At 38.3% G+C, this 27,254-nt stretch overlaps 1 protein-coding gene across 2 annotated transcripts; it reads right to left on the bottom strand.

Annotated features, from left to right (window-relative positions):
- Nucleotides 1-1,086: 1,086 nt before the first annotated feature.
- Nucleotides 1,087-27,206, bottom strand: LOC143858550 (mitochondrial ATP-independent inner membrane protease subunit 2-like). Of its 2 annotated transcripts, none has more exons than XM_077369209.1 (5): nucleotides 27,000-27,206; nucleotides 17,622-17,794; nucleotides 5,358-5,541; nucleotides 1,581-1,690; nucleotides 1,087-1,475 (listed from the first exon to the last, which is right to left on the bottom strand). In XM_077369209.1, exons 1-5 carry the CDS (start codon nucleotides 27,069-27,071, stop codon nucleotides 1,394-1,396), a joined length of 621 nt encoding a protein of 206 aa, XP_077225324.1. In that variant the 5' UTR covers nucleotides 27,072-27,206; the 3' UTR covers nucleotides 1,087-1,393. The 2 variants fall into 2 exon arrangements, with proteins under 2 accessions (XP_077225324.1, XP_077225325.1); XM_077369210.1 differs by having other exon boundaries at nucleotides 1,581-1,687; nucleotides 27,000-27,205.
- Between the last annotated feature and the right edge of the window lie 48 nt (nucleotides 27,207-27,254).

The raw sequence follows: 27,254 nt of genomic DNA on the forward strand, positions 1-27,254 counted from the left end.
AAGGGGCCCACTTTGTTTGGATGATCCAAAGCATTCATATGATAGGCCCCCACATAGATAGGGTGTGCACAAAAAATCAACTTCATAGGATCATCATAACCCTTCCATTTGTGGAGGTTGAAATGGATGGGCTATAAACCTCCATAAATCTGCCCATTTTTAACCTCCATAAATGGAAGGGTTAGGATGATCCTATGGACGTGATTTTTTGTAGGCACCATATCCATCTAAGGGCCTTTCAAATGAGTGGTTTCGATCACCCCAAGAATGTGGGCCCCTTATGTTTTGTGAGCGCCACCTCATATAAGCTATATGAGGTGACACCTCTCTCTCTCTCTCTCTCTCTCTCTCTCTCTCTCTATATATATATATATATATATATATATGAGGAAAAGGATTGTGAGCTTGAGCGTTGGAACCTTATGGTGAGCTTGAGCTCTCAAACCAATCAGGCCCACATTGTTAGGATGATCCAAAGCATTCACTAGAAAGGGCCTTACATAGATAGGGTGTGTACAAAAAATCAGCTCCATAGGATCATCCTAACCCATCCATTTGTGGAGGTCAAAATGGACAGACCACAAATCTGCCCATTTTTGCCCTCCACTTTTGGAGGGGTTAGGATGATTCAATGGAGCTGATTTTTGGTACACACCCTATCTATGATAGGGCCTTGCAAATGAATGGTTTGGATCCTCACAGAAATTGTGGGACCCATGTGATTGGTGCACTCAAGCGCACCATTTCCTATTAGAGCTTGAGCGCACGAACATATTCCTCTATATATATCTTCTTGCAAAATGCAAGTGGGTTGATCACCCAAACTAACCTATCCCTATTCTGGAGTGCAAACCACTTTGATTTTGGGTGCGATGAATAAAATTGCACCCAAAATGCAAGTGGGTTTGATCAACCAAACTAACATTTCCTTGTTCTGGCATGCAACCCTAATCCAAAGGCTAAAATCACATGAAACAGTGAAACCAAAAAGCTCTCTACTTTCTAAGAAACATGGCACTGCAAAAAAGGTCAAATAACAAGTCATGCAACAGCTTATTTAGTAGCAGACTAGAGTAGGAGCTTGGCTTTCCTAAAAATCAGTTCGTAAATAGAAGAGCATGTTCTCAACAAATTAAATACGCCCGAAAAGTCGAAATTCAGGATCAGCAATCTCGTGTTCTTCAGTTACAAAAAAGACCCAATTCCTTGATCAACATGCTTCCACAGGTATATGCCAATAACATTATCCTTAAATGGCCAAATCCCTGAAAAAGTTCATCTATCATTTTATTTTCACATAACCCAAGATTGATCAGGTCTGTAACAAAGGGAGTGACGCAAAGAAACAACGGTAACAGACTAGTGAACACTTTCGTGCACTTTCAGGCATAACTTAAGCTTTTTGATTTTTTGCCATCTCATCAATATCCAACTCCACTGCTAACACTGGGGAATCCTTTTGCATCCCTAAACGACTGATCGACGCAGTTGCAACAAAGCAAATTAAAATTAAAATTCATGTACTTTTGAAATTCTGGTAAGATAAAACGAAAGTTAAATAAGGAAACTGAGTAGCTCACCTGTTCGGTACAGGACCATGATCCACAGCTGTTCGCAAGGCATAAACAACTCTGCCAACAATGCCTGTCATAGGAACAGGGCCAAATGTCCGACTGTCCCTTGCTTCCTGCTAAAAAAGCAATATATAAAGAAAATTACACAAATTTGTTGTTTGTACTCTAATTTTTCATTTAAAAAAAAATTGTTTTTAAAGCTTGAAGCCATTTAGGATGATTTTTTGGTCAGGATCTGCAGCTTAAAAGGGAAGCAATAGGTTAAGAAATCGACAAAAAATGATGCCAATGTTCTGAAAATTGAATCGAGATTATTAAATCAAGATCTAAATCAAATCAAATTGTAAAATCAGATCATAAATTTTAAGAATCCAAAACATTTATGGAACTTGCAAGTAATATTCTGAGTTTTGAAAGTTAAAGACTTCTTTCTCATGTTTAGCTTTCATTTCATTTCCTTGAGTTGGATCAAATTGAACCATGATTGGCTTTAAAATGATGCAAGAGTAGCCATTCACAAAAAAATGACGCAAGAGCAACCACCGAAACGGGCCTATATGGCTTTGATTGGTCAAAAAATTTAGCAGTTTTTTGTTTGAAATAGTGGTATTTTAATAAGAGAAATGATATCAGCACAACCATATTTTGATATTTTCACAAACCATCTTGTCTTTTAGTATTTAAAGAGATGTCGAAATAGTGGTATTTTAATAAGAGAAATGATATCAGCACAACCATATTTTGATATTTTCACAAACCATCTTGTCTTTTAGTATTTAAAGAGATGTCAAAAGGTTATTACATTTCTCAGAAAGCTCTCACAAGCTAATTAAAGAAGAAAAGACAGCTGAGTTTGTGCAAGTATGAAAATATGGTTGTGCTGATAACATTTCACTTTATTAATTAGAAAAAAAGAAGAAAGCCAAGACCAAGATGGTTGGAGATACAATATGAAAAGCAAAAAGAAGTAAAGAAACAACAATTACAGCAGCAATCAAAGGAGTCCAAAATTTTAGTGGTTTGATTAATTTTTTAAAATTTTAAGAAATAATTGTCATTTTCAACTGATTTTTCAGGGTGAGTGTAGGTGGGTTCTAAACTGGGTTAGTTTGACAAAATATAGATACTTCTTTCTCTTACTAATTTAAATTTTAAGATTCATTACGTCTTTGATTTAGATGTCGAGATCTCTTCAAATTTTATTGTTTACCGCAAAAATATCACGAAAATACCATGATAAATTCACAATAGTATTTGGGTACTAATTTTGTTCTTAGATTTTACTTTTATATATATATATATATATATATATATATATATATATATATATATATATATATATATATATATATTATAAATATTTCCCCGCAATGGCAGGAGCCTCATGCACTGGACCGCCCTTTTTATATATTATAAATATTTTATTTTTTGAGTTTTTTCCCGACAAGCCGAAAAATAACAAAAAAAATTGAAAATGCCAAAAGACGCCCTTCCGGTACGATAGGGCTAAATGGAGATGCATTGACTTTTTTATGGAAATAATGGGTTCCGGGGATAGACAGAATTTGGATGAGAAATAGTGTTTCTTCATCGTGGTGCTCATTTTTAGTTTATGGATCTCTCGCCATTGTGGTTTGCTTTAAGGATTTAAGGATGGTTAATCGGAGGTTGAAATTAGCCACCTTCATTATACTGATGATACCCTTTCAACAAATATGATGCATGGAAGATTAAGAATATGAAAGCAGTTTTGTGATGCTATGAGGTTGTTTCCGGTCAAAGGATCAATTTGCAAAGTAAACAATGATGGGTATTCATTTGGTGAGTGTGGAGAGAAAATTCCTCCAAAGTTAATAAATGTCAATTTTCCAAAAAAAAAAGTGTGGAGCGAAATTCCCACTCCCTTGTGAAAAAAGCCTTCTCTCCTAGGGCGGTATAATTGCACTTGTGAAAGTTATTCTCTCCAATGCTTAAGAATAACAAGGAGGATTGTAGGAAATATTACCATGTTGGAATGAGTTGTGTTGTTCTAAGGAGGAAATATCACCATGTTAGTGGTCTTTCCATCAAGAGACTGAGATTCATGAATAACACTTTTCTCGATAAGTGGATTTTGTGGTTCAGTGTAGAGAGATCAACTCTGACGTCTGATAATTGAAGATAAGTATGACTCTAGTTTCGAGGATTGATATTCTCAGAATGAATACAGGTTTCAAGGTACCATTCAAAAAAAAAAAAAAACAGGTTTCAGGGTATCACGATTTGGCGCAACATTACCTGTATGATTGACCCATTTTAGAAATGTATTCTGTTCCGAGTGATTAATGGTGAGAGAGCTGGATTCTAGTGGGATATGTGGTGCGGAAATAATTCCATGTGTGATATTTTCCTTCATTTTTCGTATTGCATTTGAAAAGGAGATCAATGTGGTTGAATCATTTGGCAGCCAGGATGGGAGAATTGTTTGGAAGGTGCAATTTCAAAGGTCCTTTTTTGATTGGGAGATTGGTTTGGTTGCCTCTCTCATGGTTAGATTGGGATAAAGAAGTCAAAGGGCACATTTTCCATGTGTACTTTCTATGGTCAAATTGTTTTGTAGTTTGCCATCTCCCCAGCCAAGGAGGGTCTAAAGAGTGCCAACGATATAAAAAGTTATTTCCTTATGCTGTAAGTGTGCTTGAATAACATTTTAATGGTTGATCATCTCCGATGCTATGGAAAGATTACTATCAATCATTGCACCTTGTGTCTTGCCTCGAGGGAGACGGTTGATCAATTGTTTGCGGCTTCATTCGTGAAGTATGGGTTTCTAGTTTTTGTATTTGAATGGTCAAGTCTGGTGCTTTATTTTCTGATTATTTGGAGTGAGTTGGGTTCTTCCTGGTCACATTGTTGAGCAGTCATCTAGGTTTTTGAACCATGGTCTGCTAGGGAAGGCTTTCTGTTGGGCCTATTTCTCTATGTCTTGCTCATTGGTCTTAGTGGCTTTCTACTTAATAATTCATTGTCATTAAAAACTTATTCGTTCCATTCAGAATTCCGTCCATAAGTCTAATCGTCACATTTTTGGAAAGGATACTATATTGGATAAGAGAAAAAAGAGATTGGAACTTTTTCATCCTCTCAAAACGAGCAAAACACCGATGCTGCTTGTGCAGCGGAAAAAATGTAATACTGATGCCACCATTTCCTACGACAGGACAGCTGTGAAGTGCACATGGTCCCATCACAGACTCCAATGGACAAGCGGATGGGGCACAATTTTCACTCCCATGAATGACGCTAGCAGTCCTCATAAAAAAAATAGTACATTGTTCCCCCTACCTTCATAACATGACATTGTTTGATATTCTAATTTCTTTCGCAAGATATCACCTATGCAGAAACAAGTGCACATAGAAAAGTGAAGAACACCATAAAGAATAGAATGCCAGTAAGGCCTGGATAATAGTACATGCTAATCTTACTAGTATCAATTACTAAAGTGCTATGTTTGTAGTTTTGCTAACTTAGCATGTAAATATTAATATAATACCCAATTTAATAAAACTAAAAATTAATCGTATGGTATAAGAATGTAATAAAAAACATAAGTATGAATGGCTACCATGAAAAGATGTGCTACATGTATTCATATTAGATGTCTTCATATTAGATGTCTTGCAATCAGTATCCAGAACAGAGAATCATAGATTTCAATCCATTTTGAATTAAAACTATGTAGATAAGAATGACTGTTAAATGCCCCAAAACAAATTTTAAAAATATTTAAATAAGGCACACCTTTGCCTTTAAAGTGTCATTGTCTGAAACCACCCAACATTGATCCTTCTCTAGAACAAAAGGTGTGTCATTTTCATCGGTAGACGCCATCTCATACCCTTCAATAGCAGCCAATCTTCTAACAAGATGACTATCTGAGTTCTCAGGATCTTTCAAAACGACAACATCTCCCACAAAAACACGCCTGCAATATAAATATATGCATTAAAGAATATACGAAAATAATGTGACAAGCAAAAAGGGAAAACGAAACACTAAAAATTGTGAAAAAGAAAGAGAAAATATGAAAAGTTTTCAACACCAATTAACTAGAGAGACTCTGACTCTCATAACATCAATCGTCTAGTCACGAGCCCATCATCTCCAAATTCCAACATCTTTAAAAAAAATTCGCACCGTCACTATTTTAGTGAAGATATTAGTTTTGTAAATATTAATTCATTTATTTACATATTTCATATTTGCATTGTAGAAACTGCAGAAGGAAGAGGACGAGGACGAGGACGTGGACAAGTTGATCGTGTTTACATGAAGGGAAAGAGGAAGCTATAACTTAATTATCTTTTTATTTGATAAGACTTGAGAAAATCTGTAATAACTTTGATATTTGTATTTTGGAGAGTGAATTTTTATTTAATGGTGGAGAGCTAAATGAAATTCTGGAAAGCTTTGGTATTTGGAGAGTGAATTTTGATTAATGGTGGAGAGTTGAATGCTTAGGTTTGCTATTTGCATGTATTTTTTTCATTAAATTTTTTCATTTTTTTTACGTATTTAACGCTTCCCTTCGGGGCTCCCCACGCTTCTCCGTCGCTTCCCCCTTCGCTTCCCATCGCGCTTCCCCAGTGCTTCCCCTCATGATTCCCCAACGTTTTCCGATTCCCACTTTCCATCATCCCGAGAGCCTTCGCTTCCCGCTCCACTTCCTGCTTTCGATTCCCGCTCTGGCAACCTTGCTGAAACCATTGAGATTTTGTTTCGGTAGGGATGGAAACGGAAACATTTCAGTCATTTCGTGTCGGTGTCGGTGGAGATTTAAAGTCACGATCACAACACGAGGTATCATGCCAAAATCTAACCAGGTCCCCGCACCCTGATGGAATCTGTGAACGGCCCAAAAATCCTCCACGCACCATATAATGTCTTCAAACAGTCGACAATGTATAAGGGCCACCCCAACCCTCAACATACTTTGCAACAATCTCCTCAGGCCTTTCCTTACTTTCTAAGCCAAATCCATTTTCCTATCAATGCCTAGTTCATAACTCAAGACCACAAAACCCAAGATCACTCTTCTGCGGTTTACATACTACTCCAAGCTAATGAGGAGATACATCGGGCTTTCCTCTTTATCATTCCACAAAAAATCTTCTTCACTTTCTAAGGCCTATCAATCACACTAATCGGACATTGGCATAAAGACAAAATACAGAGACATAATCACAAGCACCGCCTTGATAAGAATGATTCTTCCACCTAAGGATAGTAAACTCTTCTTCCACGAAGACAACTTTCTTTCAACTCTTTCAATTACCGAGCCCCACAAACTCTTTGACAGCCTCCCAACACATAATGTAAGGCCTAAATAGGAGCTGGGAATACCTGCAAATCTACATCCCAGCAATTGAGCACAATGGTCCATTGTCCGTTTGACCTTTGTCTGTCCTCACTACCATAAACTATGACTAATGGAAGTTAACACGCTGCCCAGTCACTGCCTTATAACACCATAGCACCACTTTCAGGTTCCTCACCTTCAATTCGCAGACTCCATTAAATAGAAGATTGACATCCGCATATTGCAAGTGAGATATCTAACACCCATATGAAGGAATTGTGAAACGTTGTATTAGCTCCCCATCTCTAGCCTTAGCAAACAAATGACTAAGAGACAATATATATATCCGTTATTTCAAGGGGAATAAGGATATGACACACTCCCTACACAAATTTGCCCCCTTTGAGGCTTCTTTTTTCATATCTCCATTTTCTTTTAAAAGAGAATCCCTTATACAACAATACTACAACCTCTTCCCAGTCCATCTTTCTGTGCTTTCACAGTTCAAGCTATATTATATGTGTGCGTGCGTGTGTGTGTGTGTAGAGAGAGAGAGAGAGAGAGAGAGAGAGAGAGAGAGAGAGAGAAGGGTTCCTGCGCTCGAGTGCAGAAACAGGGTGGGCCACATTTGGGGGGTGGGATCCAAAGCATTCATTTGATGGGCCCTTTCATGGATAGGGTGTCCACCAAAAATCAGCTCCATTGGATCATAGGGTGTATCTGCCCATTTTTGGCCCCACAAATGGACACCCTAAGATGGTCCAATGGAGCTGATTTTTTGTACACCCCCCATCCATGATGGGGCCTGTCAAATGAATGCTTAGGATCACACCCCACCCCCCCCCCCCCCCCACCCCCCACCCCCAATGTGGCCCTACCCCTTTCCAGCACACGAGCGCAGATAAGCTATCTGCGCTCGAGCGCAGGAACCCTTTTCTCTCTCTCTCTCTCTCTCTCTCTCTCTCTCTCTCTCTCTCTCTCTCTCTCTCTCTCACACACACACACACACACACATATATATATATATATATATATATATGAGGAAAGTGAAGCTACACACTCGTGTAGCTAACTTAGCTACACCGCCGGCTGAAAATACAGTGGGCCCCACATTGTTTGGGTGATCCAAACCATTCATTTGATAGGCCCTCACATTGATAGGGTGTGCCCAAAAAACAGCTCCATAGGATCTCCCAACCCTTCAAACTGTGGAGTAAAAAATGGACAGATTTGTGAAGATTTTTACAAGTCCATTTTTGCCTCCACAAATCGTAGGGTTGGGATGATCCTATGGAGCTGATTTTTAGGGCACACCCTATCTATGTAAGGGCCCATCAAATGAATGGTTTGAATCACCCAAACAATGTGGGGCCCACTGTATTACACCTCTCTCTCTCTCTCTCTCTCTCTCTCTCTCTCTCTCTCTCTCTCTATATATATATATATATATATATATATATATATATATATCTCTCTCTCTCTCTATATATATATATATAGAGAGAGAGAGAGAAGTGTTCCTAAGCTATAGCTCAAAAACACATGTGGCCCCACATTTTTTGGGGGATCCAAAGCATTCATTTGGAAGGCCTTTCCATGGATAGGGTGTGTACCAAAAATCAGCCCTATAGGATCATCCTAACCCAATCAAAGGTGGAGTGGAAAATGGACAAACAATGTGTGTCCATGTTTCTGCCCAATATTTCCCTCAAAAGACGGCAGGGTTAGGATGATCCTATAGGGCTGATTTTTGGTACACACCCTATCCATGGAAGGGCCTTCCAAATGAATGCTTTGGATCCCCCAAAAAATGTGGGACCACATTTGTTTTTGAGCTATAGCTTAGATAAGCTTATCTAAGCTATAGCTTAGGAACACTTTCCTCATATATATATATATATATATATATATATATATATATATATATATATATGAGGAAAAGGATTGTGAGCTTGAGCGTTGGAACCTTATGGTGAGCTTGAGCTCTCAAACCAATCAGGCCCACATTGTTAGGATGATCCAAAGCATTCACTAGAAAGGGCCTTACATAGATAGGGTGTGTACAAAAAATCAGCTCCATAGGATCATCCTAACCCATCCATTTGTGGAGGTCAAAATGGACAGACCACAAATCTGCCCATTTTTGCCCTCCACTTTTGGAGGGGTTAGGATGATTCAATGGAGCTGATTTTTGGTACACACCCTATCTATGATAGGGCCTTGCAAATGAATGGTTTGGATCCTCACAGAAATTGTGGGACCCATGTGATTGGTGCACTCAAGCGCACCATTTCCTATTAGAGCTTGAGCGCACGAACATATTCCTCATATATATATATGAGAAAACGGTTTCTACACACTAGTGTAGATAAGTTATCTACACACTAGCTTAAAATACAGTGGAGGGCATATTGTTTGGGTGATCCAAACCATTCATTTGATTGACCCTCACATAGATAAGGTGTCCACAAAAAATCAGCTCCATAGGATCATCCCAACCCTACGATTTGTGGAGGTAAAATGGACGTGTATAAACCTTCACAAATCTGTCCATTTTTTGCCTCCACGGTTCAAAGGGTTAGGATGATCCTATGAAGCTAATTTTTTGGGCACACCCTATCTATGTGAGGGCCCATCAAATGAAAAACCACCATGATTCGTAATATCATGTAATTACAACAAAGTTTCCGTAATTTTGCATATAGAAAGGCTGCCAATGTTGACTTTCGTGACACATTCATATTAGAAAAGTAGGGGGAAAATAATTAAATGACTTGTTTACCCTCACATAGTTAGTTTGGACATACATATGGCAAGGCATTAAATAGTAAAAAACCACCATGTTGATGTGTTAAATTGACAGAATTTTGAAATAAATCAAAAAATTCTTCTCTTTTCTCTTCTGCTATATATATATATATATATATATATATATATATATATATATACTAGTAAAAATCGGGCCGACAAAGAACTGTACGGACCACATCACGGGTTGATCCAAACCGTCCGTGTGATGGAACACAAATAAATAGGTTGTGCCCCAAAAATAATTTCCATAGGCTGATCCTAGCCCTCCAATCTATAGAGGTTTCCATAATATGTTGTTCCTCTTAAATCGGATGGTTAAGATCACCCTATAGATTTTTTATTAAAAAAGCATAAAGGAGGGGGGTAGGATTGAAATTATTTAGCTTTAATGGGTGCCTTTCTTAAAAAGCATAAAGAAGGAGGTAGGATTGAAAATATGTGTGTTGAATGAGTGCCTTTGTTAAAAAAAGTCAAAAAGAGTGATGTGTAATTCTACAAAAAATTCTCTTATTTTCTCTTCTACCATTTAAATCTAGAGATAGAAAATAATATTTGCACTTTCATGGAATTGATTTTTTTTTTGGCACAACTTATTTACATTGTGGCCCATCAAATGGACTACTTGGATCATCCTATGGTGTGACAGTATTTTATTCCAAAAAACTCTAGGCTTACAACATATAAAATCTCATGGTCTAAGCCACATTATTTTTTTCAATAAACTGGACTATATGGGCTTACTATAAAATCTCATGGGAAGATTTTATACGCTGCATGCCCTTTTGAAGAAAATGCGGTCCGGCCCACACTATAGGATTATCCAAACTGTCCATTTGATGGACCACAATGTAAATAGGTTGTGTCCTAATAAACATTTCCAGATGATCCTAACCCTCCGTTCAATGTAGGTTTCATAATATGCGGTTCCCCTATAGATTGTAGGGCTAGGATCATTGTATGGAAATTAATTTTTTGGGCACAAACCTATTTACAACTGTGGGCATCAAATGGATGGTTGAAAATAATTGGTTCATAAAAGAGATGTATAATAGAAAGTCTGACAAACGGTCAACATGTGTGTCTGCTCTCTCTCTCTCTCTCTCTCTCTCTCTCTCTCTCTCTCTCTCTCTCTCTCTCTCTTGTCAACATTTGGAGAAAGTAGACACGTAGGCATGGGTGCTATGGCCTGTTTAACATATTATATTATTATATTCAATAAACAAATATGGGATTTGCTAGGCAATTTTGCAGAGATGACAGCTAAGAAAAAAAGTAATAATCTACTACTAACTGACAAAAAAGAGAAAGAGGTAGTAACCTACTGACAGCTGACAAAATATTAGGTGGAGAGATAGACGATTGGCACGTGGTTACAGATGAGGATTAATAAGTCAATTTTCAGTTGTACAGGTAGCCACAGGGAATAAAAGATACGGGGAGTAAAAGGTGAGAGTAAACGTGTAAATCTCACAGAATTTTGAAAATATTCAAAAAATTCTCTAATTTCTCTTCGCTTTAATATATATAGATATATAGCAGAAGAGAAAAGGAGAGAATTATTTGAATTTCTCCCAATTCTATGAGAATAACACATCACCTTTTTTGACTTTTTTTAACAAAGGCACCCATTCAACCCACATATTTTCCATCCTACCCCTCCTTTATGCTTTTTAACAAAGGCACCCATTAAAGCCACATAATTTCAATCCTACCCTGGAAACCTCTATAGATTGGAAGGCTAGGATCAGCCTATGGAAATGATTTAACGGGCACAACCTATTGATGTTGTGTTCCATCACATGGACGGTTTGGATCAACCTATGATGTGGTCCGTACAGTTCTTTGTCGGCCCGTGCATCACACGGGGTTTTTTACTAGTGTGTGTGTGTGTGTGTGTGTATATATAATGATTGTGAGCTTGAAGCTCATATAGCTTATATGAGCTTGAGGGCCCAAACACATGGATCCCACATTATTTGTGGTGATCCAAACCATTCATTTGCAAGGCCCCATCATAGATAGGGTGTGTACCAAAAATCAGCTCTATTGGATCATCCTATCCCATCCAAAAGCGGAGGGCAAAAATGGGCAGATTTGTGGCAAACGGTGTCTGTCCATTCTGCCCTCCACTTTTGGATGGGTTAGGATGATCCTATGAAGCCGATTTTTTGTACACACCCTATCTATGTAAGGGCCTTTCAAATGAATGCTTTGGATCATCCTAACAATGTGGGCCCACATGTGTTTGGGCCCTCAAGCTCATATAAGCTATATGAGCTTCAAGCTCACAATCATTTTCCTCATATATATATAATGATTGTGAGAAAGAAGCATTCCAAGTCAAGTCAACAAGGCTTTGAAATGAGAGTCCAAGCTAAGTGATGAAAGTACAGAATTTTTAAAGGGAAAACTACTAGAAACCCCCTAGATTAAAACATATCTACCAGAATCCCCTCAGATTTTCTAGTGATACAATTTTGTGCCTAAAATAGTTTTCTATTTTTTCTTTTACTCATTATACCCTTTATTATATTACCCTTAGAAATCCCTAAAATCTCTCCTTCACTAAAAGCAACACTAAATCCTTTGAAAATCTCTCTCTCTCTCTCTCTCTCTCTCTCTCTCTCTCTCTCTCTCTCTCTCTCTCATAAGGCAAGATGGTGTAAGCCCGAACAAACCATTATTATTCAAAAAGTACTGTACGGACCACATCGTAGGATGATCCAAACCATCCATTTGATGGGCACCGCACACCATAGTATGATCCAAGCGTCCATTTGATGGGCACACTGTTGTATGATCCAAACCATCCATTTGATGAGCCACAACGTAAATAGGTTGTGGCCCAAAAATCACTTCCATAGGATGATCCCAACCGTCAGATCTATAGCAGTTTCCATAATATGCAGTTCCTCAATAGATCATGGGATTATCTTATGGAAATGATTTTTGGGCCACATCCTATTTACATTGTGGCCCATCAAATGGATGGTTGGATCATACAATGGTGTGCCCATCAAATGAATGGTTGGATCATACTGTGCCCATCAATTGAATGGTTGGATCATACTACGGTGTGCCCTTCAAATGGACGGTTTGTATCATCCCACAGTGTGGCACGTACAATACTTTTTGAAAAATAATGGACTATACCGGCTTACACCATATAAAATCTTACAAGAGAGATGTTGCCTTCGTAAAAGAGAGATTTTTTAGGCTGTGAAGTGAGAGATTTTAGGGATTTCAAAGTTATGTTGTAAGGGTAAAATGGATAAAAGAAAAAAATTTAAAAGCCAATGAGGTGCTACTGGTAATTAAGAAAATTTTGAGGGGATTCTTGTATATACGTTTTTATCTAGGGGGTTTTTAGTAGTTTTCCCAATTTTAAATGTTGACATCAACAGAGGGGCCCACAACGGTTCCCAAATGGTTAGAAAGTTTGGAGTTCTTAATATCTTAAGAGTTATGGTTATATTATCTGTAATTTTCATACGGTTCTTGTAGGTGCAAGTTTAGGAAGTACAGTTGGATCTCTAATAATTAATATTTTTGGCAGCTGCATTTTATATTAGGTATTAAAAAGTATTATTTATCACTTAGGTTTTGTCCATCACCCCCGCCCCTTACCCCTAGTAGCGTGGGACTTCCACCGTCCAACTATTTGTCCTTGCCCAGCCCGCGTTTCTAGTGCAGCAGTGTCTAGTTGGCAAGAAGAAAAGACGACAACCTCCTACAGTAATTGCCACCGGGCACGAGTCTCCATGCCTACATCTTCCATTGGTACCACTATCATTGCCACACCAGTCTCTTTCTGTTGCGACCACCACAACACATTCCATTGAAGAGACCGAAGAACGTTTCCTATATGCCTAGGTACAACATTAATATTCGCCTACACATACTTTGAACAGCATTTCCTAAGAAACTAATCTATTTTTTTGAATGATAGCCATTTTATTGCAAAGAGACTGAGATGGTCAAAATACAAGGATAGAGAAAAAAAAAAAAAAAAACTAATAAGAAGAACCACCAAAGCTACATCATGGAGGAAGAGAGTCAAACAACGCCAACGCCTCTTTAGAAACACCTTTCCTTGCTAGACTATCTGCCACCTCATTGACAGAGCGATGGACATACTTGAATACAAGTGAATAGGATCCCACCCAATCTTGAATCTTGTCAAAGAACCTTTTAAATCTCCAAGGGTGACTATGCAAACCTTGACGCCACCGTATAACATTTAGGAAGCCCCCCTCCACCACCACATTATTCAAGTGCTCTCTTGCCAATAATTTTATGCCTTGGTGTACTACATGCATTTCAGCTACCGTAGCATCCGCCACCCCAATCGGACCCGCAAAGGCCCAAATCGCCTCCCCAGTATCATTCCTAGAACCCCTCCAATCCCTCCTAGGCCGGAATTCCCCAAGCTAGAACCGTCAAAATTTAGCTTTACATACCCGGAAGCAGGGGGTTCCCACGCTTGAACTATTACATTCTTCTTTTCCACACTCCAGCACGCTTCTCTCCAACCTTCCCATAGGTCGTAAGCAGATTCAAACTTCAAACTTGGGAGAGCTTTAACCCAAGAGATCGTCAGTGATATCACTTTGATGAAAAGGAACGCAGGGTTCTTTGAGCGTCCATTAAAAACTCTAGCATTCATTTCCTTCCATAGGACCCTAATAGTGGCTAAGAATGACACATTCCAGAGGATTTTCCCTTTTTTCTTCCATGGGAATTCCGTTCAACCCATAAGAAGATCAAGGAGAGATTCAGGGAAAACCCAATTAATACCAAATCTCCTAAGGAGTTTGCTCCAAACCTCCCTAGCAATCTTGCAGTGAATAAGCAGATGATTCACTAATTCTCCCGCCTCTAATTAGCAATGATCAATAATTATCATCTCCTTTTTACGAAGGAAGTCCATAGTCTGAATCCTTTCTAGCAAAACTGCCCAGCCAAAGATACCCACCCGAGGAGGAGCTTGGAATGTCCACACTCTAGCTATCATGGAAGACGCAGGGCTTGCCACCATGTGCTGATAGAAGGACTTGACTAAGAAGTCACCCGATGAGTTCCAGATCCAAACCCAATTATCTTCCCCATCTTGTTTTATGTAACTTTCCCCAAGCAACTCCAACAATGTAGCAACGAAAGCAAGCTCTCGATCAAAAAAGTTCTTGCGAAACTGAGGTTTCCAGAGCACACCATCTTCCCTTTTTTCCATATTATCCTTCACCGAACCATCCTTGAGGATTACAATCACAAATAAGTCTAGAAACATTTCTTTTAGAGACCGATCTGAGCACTTCTTTTTTTTAATGGTACGATCTGAGCACCATTTGCCTAACCAAAACCGTATTTTATCCCCTTCTGCTCTTCATACACTCTAAATCTGATTCCCGCTGAAAACAAGTGACCAAATCTCATAATATTTCCCCAAACCGTCACCCCTGAACATCTGAAATTATCCTCAGAAGCCCAATGACCCAGTGATGAACCATATTTCCTTTTAAGAAACTAAACTATTATATCTTACAACACTGAATTTTTATATTAAGTATTAGATATAAGAGAGTATAAACTACCACCATAGGCCGTTCAAACAAAAAATAAATAAACTACCACCATAGGAACAATGCCAGTTCCTGGTCCGAGCAATAAGATATAAAAGATTATAAATTCATGGAGCATTAATTATTAGAGCCCCAACTGTAGTCTTTTATTTAGCAAATTACTTTGTCCAAGTTACATTAACATCTAGTTTATTACTTTTACTAAGGTTTTTCTTGGCTGGTACACCTAGTTTATTATTTTACTAAGGTTTTTTTTTTTTTTTCTGGGCTGGTAAACTAATCTATAAATTTAGTAGTTGCTGGAAGAAGTTGGAAACTCTACTTTCTTATAAACATATGCAAACGTTTCAGAATTTAATTGTCTTTATGCGGTTCTGACCCCTAGAGGCTGTACAAACAGTCTAGTTGAGTTTTATAACAGATCTTCAATATTCTCTGTGTTTTTGTGATATTTTTACAGGTCTGTTCTCTTTGGTGCTGCTGGAAGAAGTTGGAAAGTCTACTTTCTTATAATCATATGCAAATGTTTCAGAATTAAAGTGTCTTTATGAGGTTTTCACCCCTAAGAGGCTGTTTTTAAGTTTTTGAAATGATAAGTTTATATTATATTAAAAAAAAAGAAATGATAACATGATATTAAAGAGAGGGCTAGCACTAAATCGAGAAGATAGGGGAAAATACAAGCCAAAGAACAAAAAAGAAACAAAAGAAAATACAAATCAAGGCAAAGGAAATCAAATAACTCTAATAATGTCCGATTCACCCCAACTCTTGCTAAACGATCAGCTTTGTTAATAGCCGAGAGACGAACAAGCCGAAAAAGGACAGGATGATCATCCACCTGGTCCAAGATCCCATCATATCTGCGAACCTCCACAGATATGTACTACTACCATCCATCCATCTAATGGAATTAAGAGAATCCCCCTCGACTATCAGTCTATCCAACAGGTTATCGGCAACCATCCTCATACCCTGGAGAACAGCTCTAATTTCTGCCTCATTTGCATCCTTGAAACCAATCGAACCTGAGAATTCCCATATGGTCTCTCCCTCTTCACCTTGAAGCAATCCTCCCACACCAGCAGGTCCCGGGTTACCCATGCTAGACCCATCAAAATTAAGCTTGAGCCAACCAAGGTCAGGCAGCGTCCAACTACAAATAAGTGGATCCTCCCTTTCTGATGCACAACAGATCTCCTTCCAACCTCTATTGAGATCAGAACTAGAATAGAATTTGAAAGAGGGGAGAGCGCCCACCCAAGAGATATTAATGGATATGAACTTCATGAATGTGAAAAGAGGGCCTTTTTTATCGGTTTTTGAAGAGCCTTGAATTCCTCTCCTTCCAAATAATCGATAATGAAGCTAGCATTGCTGCTCTCCAAAGGATTCTTCCTTTAGACGGCCATGACAGTGAGTACCAAATATCTAAAAAGTCTTCCAAACAGATGGGAAAAACTCAAGACATCCCAAACTTCTCTAGGATACAACACCGAATTTTCCTACCAAAAGAAGAATGAGGGAATAGGTGATCAACTGATTTGAGGAACAAACAGTCTTGCAGAGTTTTGTACCAAATTTTCTCTATTTTCTGTGTTTTTGTGATATTTTACAGGTCTATTCTCTTTGGTGTACATTAGTTTTTATCAGCAACAATGATCTAGAAAAAAAATTTAGCAGTACCAAGCACGAATAATATCCTTGAAGGTAGATGTATTTGAATTTCCATTATGCTGACAATTCTTCGATCCCAAAAACAAATGAACATATATACAGATGGCATGGGAGTTTAACAAGTAGCTGGCCAAAACTAATAAAAAAAAAAGAGTGGCCCAGTGCACGAGGCTCCCGCCATTGCGGGGTCTGGCGAGGGCTAGATGTACGCAGCCTTACCCCTGCTTTGCAGACCTGTTTCCGTGACTCGAACCCGTGACCACCAGGTCACAATGGAGCAACCTTACCGTTGTGCCAAGGCTCGCCCTCTAGCTGGCCAAAACTAATATGATATAATAATTTTAAAAGTCCATGCAGAAATCACACACACGTCAACAACAAAATTTACTCTGTTCAAAAAATATATGATAGATGAAATAGAATATACTCAACAAAATAACATCAAATTTGAGAATTACAAGTATAATTTGGAAACTGGAACAATAAGAATTTTCACAGGCATCAACATTGTGCAATAATATGGAACATCATCAAATCTCCTTATCTAGTTACTGCCGAAAGTTTAAAATGCCATCACAAAAACAACGAAGCTAATCAAGATAATTTCAATGAACTTATCAGATTGGACAAGTAAAATACGTGGGATCTGGAGTGGGTAATTTCCGAACAAGTAGAGTCCCGCCCTGCCCTGTTATTGTCGGTGCCATCTCTTCACCTCTGTTCCAATGCAAGTACGTCAACTTGCCATGGAATACATTTTTCCAGATTCTATCCCCAACTTCTCTGTTAGTAATTTGGCCCATAGTATAACTCTGCATTATAGTTAAAAAATTTGTCAAGACTTTTCTTGAACTCAAAATTATTGCACTCAAAATTAAACGTAGATTTGAGTCCAATAATTGATTTTGGGCTCACAATCGATTGGCATAATCTTAAACGAACAGGGCCTAAATCTCTCCATTATCTACAAGTGGCAGAAAAAATAAAAAAGGAAGCAACACAATGACAAACAATGACAACATGATGGCAAAAGGAAAAGCTATCTGATGAGCGTGAATCATTTTTTTTTTAACAGAGCGCATATTTCTCTACATAAAATTGTAAATTTACAGGGACAATTTGGCTTCATAACTCTAGGCAATAAATATAATGTGAACCTTTCATTTATGATCTCATAGGAAAATATCTACAAAACAATAAAGAAATAATCTCTATTTTTAACTGACCAGATAATCTCTAAAAATGCTCAATATGGAAGCTCATATGCTGTGACAACATTCACTTAGTCCAGCATAAAATAAAACTAACAAGGTGGCTGAATAAAAATACAAACCTGGCCAAAATGCATAAATACTGGAAATCAACAAGGACTAACCCAAAGATGGAAAAACTGAAGGTGAACAACCAATAACATCTATAATTTGTAACAGGTACTGACTAACCCAAAAATGGAGAATTTAGAGGACCTCTTGCAAAAAGGAGGGGAAATGAGGCATAAATTTTAACAAATTACATGAGATGAAATTTATGGAGTTTAGCAAAAATAGGACCTAGGTATAGGGAGAACTAGGGAGAGAGAATTAGAGGTCTTAATAAAGTAGTTGATGAGATTCAAGGAGGAAATATAAGTAATGTGGACCATAATTTATGAAAAATACAGGTGTATGGATAGGGGTAGAGAGTGTGGAAGTATAGCTAGGTGGAGAGAGGGCTGTGGGCTTCAATTTGGAAAGTAGAATAGAATTTAGTCAAAGGATTAGACTTATAGTAAGGGTGAGAGATCTTGGAAGATTAAGGGAATCTTTTCGGTGAGGAGTCGTTAGGTTTAGCATCACATATGCGAAATTGGTTAGTATAAATAATATTGCCAATAGGTTAGCCAATGGTAATTGTGGGTGGGTGGGTGGGTGGGTGGGCAATGAATCAACCCCTCTTGATGAAGGGAAGTTCATAAGTAACACTATAGAGAACTGGCCCTCTATGACAAAATAAAAACAATTAATAAGGCTGTAACACACAGCAAAGCCAAACTTTAAAGATTTAAAAAAACATACATTAACATAATCACCCATAGAAAAAAAAGTCTCTACAACTTTAAGCCCGTAACTCAACTTACATTTTTTTAATGGTGAAAATTTTATTAGAAGATATAGAAGGGGAAATCCCCGCGACAAAATTGTCAGAAAAACAAGAGATAAAACAACAATAGCTAGGAAAACATATCAGCCCTCAAGGGGGGAAGAAAATCAAAGACGACCTCCAAGGCCGCTCTACTAACTCTCACTCTAGCAAGTCTATTCACATAGCTATTCAGCGATCTCTTGACATGATGAAACCGAACTTGGGACTTTGCCACTCACTCCTAAATCTCGTCAACCATGTCAGCAAATCTCCAAGGATGGCGCTGGCTACCGTCTATCTATCAAATTAAATTAAGCAAATCCACACCAGTCCCTCTACAATCAATCTGATTAAATCCATCTCCTTTGTAAGTCTTATACCTTGTAGGACAGCTCTCATTTGAATATGTGATCCCATAGGACCGGAAAAAAGCCCTTATGGAAAATCCCTCATCACTCCTAAGAACTCCTCCAACATTGGTTGACTCCGGATTGCCTAGGCTTGAGCCATCAAAGTTGAGCTTCATAAACCCTTGCTCGGTAGGAGACCAATAAAATGGAATCTACTTCAACTCCCCTGTAAAACAAAACCCTTTCCAACACCTCCAAAGATCAGAACTCGAGATGAAACTGAAAGAGGGGAGAATGTTAACCCATGCAATTGTAAGCGAGGTGGCTTTTGTGTACAAATAGCGTGGACTTTTAATTAGGCCTTAAAGACGATCATTTCTTTCCTTCCAAATAACCCAAATCGTGGCTAGAAGCATCACTCCCCACAGGATCCTTCCCCTACTCCTCTAGGGGTCGAAAGACCAGCAAGCAAAGAGATCTATTATTCAGGATGAGAGCACCCACAACAGCCCAAATATCTTTAGATTGAAGCTCCATACCTCTCTGGCTAACCTACAATGAAGCAAAATGTGACCCACCGTCTCGTCGACCCCTCTGCAAGGGGCACAATGGTCAATAATTAAGATATTGTGATTTCGCAGATGATATACCGTCTAAATTTTATTCTGGAAGGTAGTCCACCCGAAAACACAAACCCTAGAAGGTGCGGGAATGCTCCACCCCTGGCAAGCTGAGAAGAAGAATGATTAGGGACAAGATGAATGCAGAAAGATTTGACAGTAAATTCTCCGGACGAATTCAAGATCCAAACCCGCTTTTCGTTACGCGATTTTTTTATGTAGCATAACCCCAGCAAATTCATCAACCGAGCAATATGTTTATTTTCCCTCTCAAAGAAGTTCCTCCTAAATAAAATCTTCCATGAAACCCAGCCCTCCTCCCATTGAAAGCACTCTTTAACAAAGGCTTCCTTCCCTAGAGCAACCGCAAATAGGTCCGGGAACACCGTGGCCAATACTAGCCCTTCACACCACTTATCATGCCAGCATTTTGTTCTATCCGTAATAAAATCTTCATAATGTCCCACCACAACGTTAGGCCACTCTTCCTAAAACGGTCATCAGAACACCATCTACTAGGGTAGGAACCATATTTACTTTCAATAACCTTAGTCCACAGCTGGGAGCTCTCTTCACCAAATCTCCATAATCATTTTCCAAGAAGATTGTTATTAACGTGTCTTAGTTTTCAAAAACCTACACCACCAAAGTTTATCGGTCTGCACACCTCCGCGCTTCCTTTTATCGTCATATCCACTCCAAACTTGTACTCAAGCCAACCAAATCTTATTATAGTTTATTACAAACCCTCTCAGACACTTCACTTTAGGAAACACAAAGGAATTCTCAAATAGAAATAGTAATGTATTACCCCAATTAAAATTTATTGTAAATCCCTACAAGGATAATTAAACTAGTAAAATTTCAGAGCAAAAAGTGCTCCAGAAGCATATTATCTTAAATTTCATGTTGGAAGGACCACAAGTTTTGTGTTGCATCAAGCCCCTCCCGATTGAAAAGAACTCCTCAGTTTGTAATGCTTCATGTGATCTCTTCAAACCATGAACAAATGAATTACAGAAAACCCTTCCATCGAATGAGATATTTAAAATAGATCTATTGATGACATTTATGAGACAATTAGAAGATGAAAGATTGCATTTTCTCATGTTTCTAGAAACGCAAACAATCTCGCCAATAGGTTAGCCAAATTAGGAATATGTAGACCTAATGTAAAACAAACCTACAATTGATGCTCCGATACCAAATGATATATAACAAATCTACTACGATTGAAACTCTAGTAACAAAAAACATAGGACCAATACGGAAGGAAATCTATCTCTTGGTAGAAATTGATATCCAATATTAATTTCGTTGCTCATACCAGTTTATGATGCAACTTATAACGAAAATATGAACAATTCAAAATAGTTTTGCGTGTAACTATCAACAATATACTTCAAATTTGAAAGAACTAGATAAATTACCGAACAACATTTCAGCAACTAACCTTCAATTGATAACCATCCAACAGAATGAAAATTGCAGCACAAATAGATATATTCTAGGTTGATTACAACCGTAGATCAAACCCATGAAAATCCTACCAAATTGCTAGAGAAATCTTTGAAATCTTGGGGTTCTCTTCTCCAAGAAAAATCCACGAACAGGATAGTAGAACCCTAACTCGTTTCTTATTCCAAAAGATGCAAAAAACTAGTCTCTAAACCCTACAATGTATATATACTAGAGAGAGAGAGAGAGAGAGAGGGAAATAAAAGAACTATGAAAGCTCGAAGAGCCTAAAATAAAAACTCTCCACTCAAAAAACTAGTCTCTAAACCCTACAATGTATATATACTAGAGAGAGAGAGAGAGAGAGAGAGAGAGGGAAATAAAAGAATCATGAAAACTCGAAGAGCCTAAAATAAAAACTCTCCACTTTTGACAAAAATACCCTCACTTAAAGCTCCCTAGAAATCCTTGTAAATAGTGCCATAAATAGTATTGTGAGCAGTAGCTTTTTACTTCCCTAGCTCATGTCGTAGCTCTGATTCTGAATCACGAACCATCCCCATCTTGGCTCTCCTTGCAAAGGTTTTAGCAGCCTTTAGATGCTCCATCCTCCTCACAAGTTGATCCACTTCAACTTCAACCTCAACTTTAGATGCTTCATTCTACAGTCTACACTCAAATCCTCAGTAGGATATTTCATCTTTTGCGCCTAGCAATCAATCGAGTGTGTTTGTTCTGGATCTAAGGTGTGGTATGAGTTGATTGCACAAAACTAGAGCGAGAACGGTGTTAAGTTTTGTGAATTGCACTCTCATCTCTCAATCATACTTTTTTTTTTTGAATGGCAATAAATAATCTCTCGATCATACTTCTCCCCTTATTGCTGAATTAATATCATAATAGGAATGATAAATGCAAGGGCGCCCTTGCATAAGGAGCCGGAAAAGGGCCCTTGATTGGATCCACGTCATTTTCGGTACCCGTTTAAAATCGGTTCAAAAAGTAAGTTTGGCTGCACTTAATGACGTGAGAAAAGAGTTGAGGGCTAGGAAGCCTAGGAACATAACAGAGAACATGACCTTGGATAGGAGAGAATGGAAGAAAATGACCCATGTAGACGAACCCAACTAGTGTCAAGATCAGACTTAGTCAATTTGAGCCGGGTAGATCCTTTCACCTTCTTCAAGAAAATTTTCTAAAGGATTCATTAGCCAACCCCAACTAGTTTGGGACAAAGGCTTAGTTGAGTTGAGTTGAGTTGAGTAGAGTAGCTGTTCAGTGACCACAAATGCCCACATTGCAACATAAGGGAGTCCTTGTGTTTGTGGTACTTGAAGTGGTAGTTTCCATGATAGGTTTGAACAGTCCTAGACTCCTAGGTTATTTCTAGTAGGATTAGATAAAGTCCAAGTAATGGGAATCCTTAAGTCATTAAGAGTTGACTAAGTCATTTGACACGTGTCTTGATACCGTTGGTAGGAAATAGGAGTCATTAGAGTGTTAAGAATATTGTTTTAAGAAAGAAAGTCCATGAGAAAAGAGTCTTAAGTTGATAGGAGTCCTAATATGGGTAGGAATTGGGGTTTAGAACTTAATTTAGGTGAGGTTTAGGAGTCTTAATCAAGGATTTAAATTTCGGATTCGGTACCGGTTTCAGACCCCTTGAAAATCGAAATTTCAACCGAAATTTCAAAATTTCGGCCGAAATCCGGCGAAACAAAGAAAAGACTATTTTATTCAATATTAAATTTCGGCCAAAATTACCGAAATTTCAAATTTTCGGTAAAATATTAAATTAATTTAAAAAAACCAGGTTTTTTGGGTGAAATTTTGGAAAATCGAAATTTCGGCCAAAATAAAATACCGTTTCAGGTTTTTGTGATTTCGGTGTCGATCTCCACTTCGAAATTTAAAACCATGGTCTTAATCCTTCCCAAATCATGAATTGAGTGGGGTTTGAAGTATCTATAAATTGTAAAGGCCTATGGCCTTAGCTACCATGATATGACTGAATAAAATTGAATCTATGCTCCCTTGGTTGCCAACCATTGCTCTCTCCGCATCTGTCACTCTCGCTGTTTTCTCTCCCCTCTTTAAGGAGCATCAGTCCTTCCTCCTCATTCCCTTGTTTTCCTTCTACCATCTTCCATTCTCTTCCTGCATAAGTAATTTGTGAACCCGGATTTGCATCGTAAAGCATTCTGGCAACTTCCCAACTTTCTGCATATCCACTATTATGAGATCAAAGGAGCCTTTTCACCGATCTCCCATGCTTCAAAACATCATTTTGCACGTGATTGTGGGAATCGATCTCCTCTTCCTCTTTGAAGGTGTCTCCTTCCACTACTCCCGGAGTCCCAGTTGATTCTCGAGACAACCTTTTGATTGGCTATTGTATTTCCTACTTTCCATGAAGTTGGTAGTCTAATATCGTCAAATTTTGACCTCACTGAACATGCCCTGACATGTCCTGTTCCTTACACAAATCAACAGAAGTTACATTAGTCAAATGACCTACTTGACTAGATACAACATGAGCTCATCTCATTGTGCTTGCATCACCTTTTCATTATTATCATTACCAACTTGCTCAACACCGCAACCACGATCCATCAGAAAAGTTCCCAAAGGATCGGAACTTGAAATATACGAATTGATGCAAGGAAATCCGAAAGAACACAATAGAGACGTCAGTCTAGCAAAATCAAAGCAAAGCTTAGTTGTCAATCCCATTCCGTTCTGGGCAAAATTTTTGGAATGTTCCGTTCCGGTAAGGAGATTAGAATAGAAACTACATCAGGATGATGGTTTGTGTTCTGGTCATTCCAATTGTTCACCTGTTCTGTTCAATACTTTTTTTACCATTTTTCCTAGAAAAGTTAGATGTGCTTAACGGCCTATTCAGTTGAGAAATAGTCTCAAATAAAATTTGGGGGTTTCATAAAAACAAAAACACTAGCAAGAAAATGCACGAACATTATTCATGAGAAAAATATCTGCTTGTATGAATAAATTTTGATGGGGTCCTAGGACTCCAGGACCAAGACAACCAATCCTAAGCGAATCTGTCTTCTCATGTCTTTACATTGAAGGAGGATTTGGCCTTTCATAGTTGAAACCACAACCTGGGTTTTCCAAACCCTCTTGATCCAGTCTAAGAACTTAAATTCAGGGTGTGAGGGTTTCCTTACGAGGCATGCCTTGAGCCTAGATCTCATATCAGTTGTAGCCAAAATTGGGGCTAGCAAGTGGTCAAAACCATCTTCACGCAACTGAAAATGAGGGTTTTTAAACCCCAACCATAGGCGTGTTCTCTCCAGCTGAACAAGAGTTCTCCCCTCTCACAATCTCATCTAAAGACTTTGTAGTGATAGATGAGAAGGGGGAGAGGGGCACCCAGCATGGGGGTCTCTGATTCCCACGATATCATCAGTAGGATTACACATCTAAAATTGAGGAAATCACGTACGAGGGGCGCGGGGGGGAGGGGGTCCATGAATGATACCTAAATTTATTTCTTAATTTATCAATACAGATAAACCTCGTGGAAGCCAAAAAAAATCCATGAATGAGAACTAAGGAAAAGAAAAACATGTTTCTGGATTTTTTTTAAGAACTAACAGTAAAAAGTTTGACAACGGAAATACGACCATCTAGGAGCAGGGACAAGATGGGACCTGGATTACAAAGATATATAATCAAAATCTAAAATCTTCATTTGCACTTTTTGGAATGCGTCTAAGGGAATAGACCTAATTCATGACACAAACCCCTCACTTTCAAAATAACGTTTATCAAACCCCCGTGGTCTTGATATTGAACATTTTACCCATGTTGTTTACATTAGCTGGATCACCCTCAACCCATAGATGACTTGCAAGGTTGCCCTTAAAAAAATCTACCACCATAAACAGAGTTAAAAACCAATCCGGTTGGAATATGCTCCAACGATTCCTCCAATATTATCCCAAAAACTCCCAATAACCACAGGGCACAAGTTCCTCCTTGAATTGCTGTTTAGTTTAGTTTTGGGGATCCCAATAGGACGTGGCTCCCACCTAGCCGCCACCATAACCGATGAGGAATGAGTGAAGAGATAATTCGCAAATTGTAGTAAACATCTCTCACAAAAATACCCCAAAATTCTTTTCTCCCAAAATGTATTATACAGAGTTTCACATCAATGATCAATTTCAATGCCGGAACTTCTCGATTGTCAAGAAGCCCATTGTTCCTCAAGCCAGTAAGTACGGAGGTCCAGCTTTGCAGTCTAGCGAGTCAAGGGATGAGAGCGAAGAAAGCGGTTTTTCCTCAATTGATAGGCTCAGTTCAGCTCACGAAGAATACAAAGAGTTGTCCTCGCTTTCTTATCCAGGGCCTTACGGCCTTTTGACCCTCTAGAAAAAGATGCAACAATTAATAGATGGTCTCTTTTTTATAATAGTGAATAGATGGTCTCTTATTTGTCCACCACTCATTGGAACTTCGGGATTAAGTAAAACCAAATGAGCAAATGGGTAGCAATCAACCCCCCAACGACTGGAGCATTAACAAAAAAAAATGATACAAATCAGAGAGCGAAACAAATAGAACACAAGGTAGCTAACGAAGCCCAGTCACTGAAGTCATCGGCCAGCATCTTTAATTCATCACGCGCGAGACTGTTATTAAAAATCATACCAGGAAACAGACAAAAAATTTGATCTTCAACTACTTCACGATTAACAGAAATAGCCCATACTAAGCCAGATGATACCCAACTCAAATCATGAAAGACCCATTTGTAACCCATCAAAGCCAAGCATAAACTGATGATACGCAGTAAGATGAATACATCAGTAGCTCATCAAAAGTTCAATACACATGCGAATAAAGAAAGGATTTTGCTAGGGCACTCATTAAGGTGCATTGGAAAAACAAAATTCACAATCATTTTACACATTGTTTGAGACTTTTACTCACGCTTTGAGATTTTTCTATCAAAACATGTGTCAAATTTCTTTTCCAAAATCACTCCAGAAAAAAAAAATCTTTTCCAAAGCACCTTAAAGAGTGCCCATAGGGCATTCATTAGCAAAACCCATAAAGAAAACTTTATGAAAAAAGGCAAAAATCCAACCTTTCATATGCCCCATTATTAATCAAGAAAAACCCACAACAAAAATCAGAAGAGACCACAACAACTAGGCACAGAAATTAATAACAAACCCTAATGTAGCTGCACAAAATAAAAACACCGGGACCCAATAGAGAAAAAAAATCTGCAATTCATTCAAAAATACAGGAACAAAGAACAGATATAACTATATAAGAAAACAAGCAAAACCTAAGGTTAACAAATCAGAGGATACAACAGAGAATCACATAATTTAAGAAAAACCCATCAATAAGAGATCACAGATGACAAGATTCATAGGAAATCTAAATGGGAAAAGAGAAGCAAAAAAAAATATGAGAGAAAAAAAGACCTTATAGCTGAGAGATACAGAGTATTCGAGCTTGTGAGCTATGTACCGAAACCATGTCGAAAGAGAAACCATCGCAAGCTGAATCTGTCCCAATTCAGCATCCCTTTTTGGGAACCCCCTCTCTCTCTCTCTTAAATTTCTCTTATAAAATAAAATTCTCAAAACCCAAACTCCTCTCTCTGGCCTCAACAAGGCCACCCAATGGTGCAACCTTACAGACAAGGGGGTAACTTAATGAATTACAGAATCAATGGG

This window comes from Tasmannia lanceolata, unplaced genomic scaffold, assembly GCF_043159265.1.
Source record: "Tasmannia lanceolata isolate RefF3 unplaced genomic scaffold, GAP_Taslan_0.1 ptg000026l, whole genome shotgun sequence".
Classification (NCBI taxonomy): Eukaryota; Viridiplantae; Streptophyta; class Magnoliopsida; order Canellales; family Winteraceae; genus Tasmannia; species Tasmannia lanceolata.

Bases quoted from the DNA above. Each gene is read 5' to 3' on its own strand.
- LOC143858550 (XM_077369209.1), bottom strand. From the start codon at position 27,071: ATGGTTTCTCTTTCGACATGGTTTCGGTACATAGCTCACAAGCTCGAA. The intron at 1,691-5,357 runs GTGTGCCTTATT...TTGCTTTTTTAG, and splicing joins ATGACACTTTAAAGGCAAAG to CAGGAAGCAAGGGACAGTCG. The intron at 1,476-1,580 runs GTGAGCTACTCA...TGCGTCGATCAG, and splicing joins CATGGTCCTGTACCGAACAG to TCGTTTAGGGATGCAAAAGG.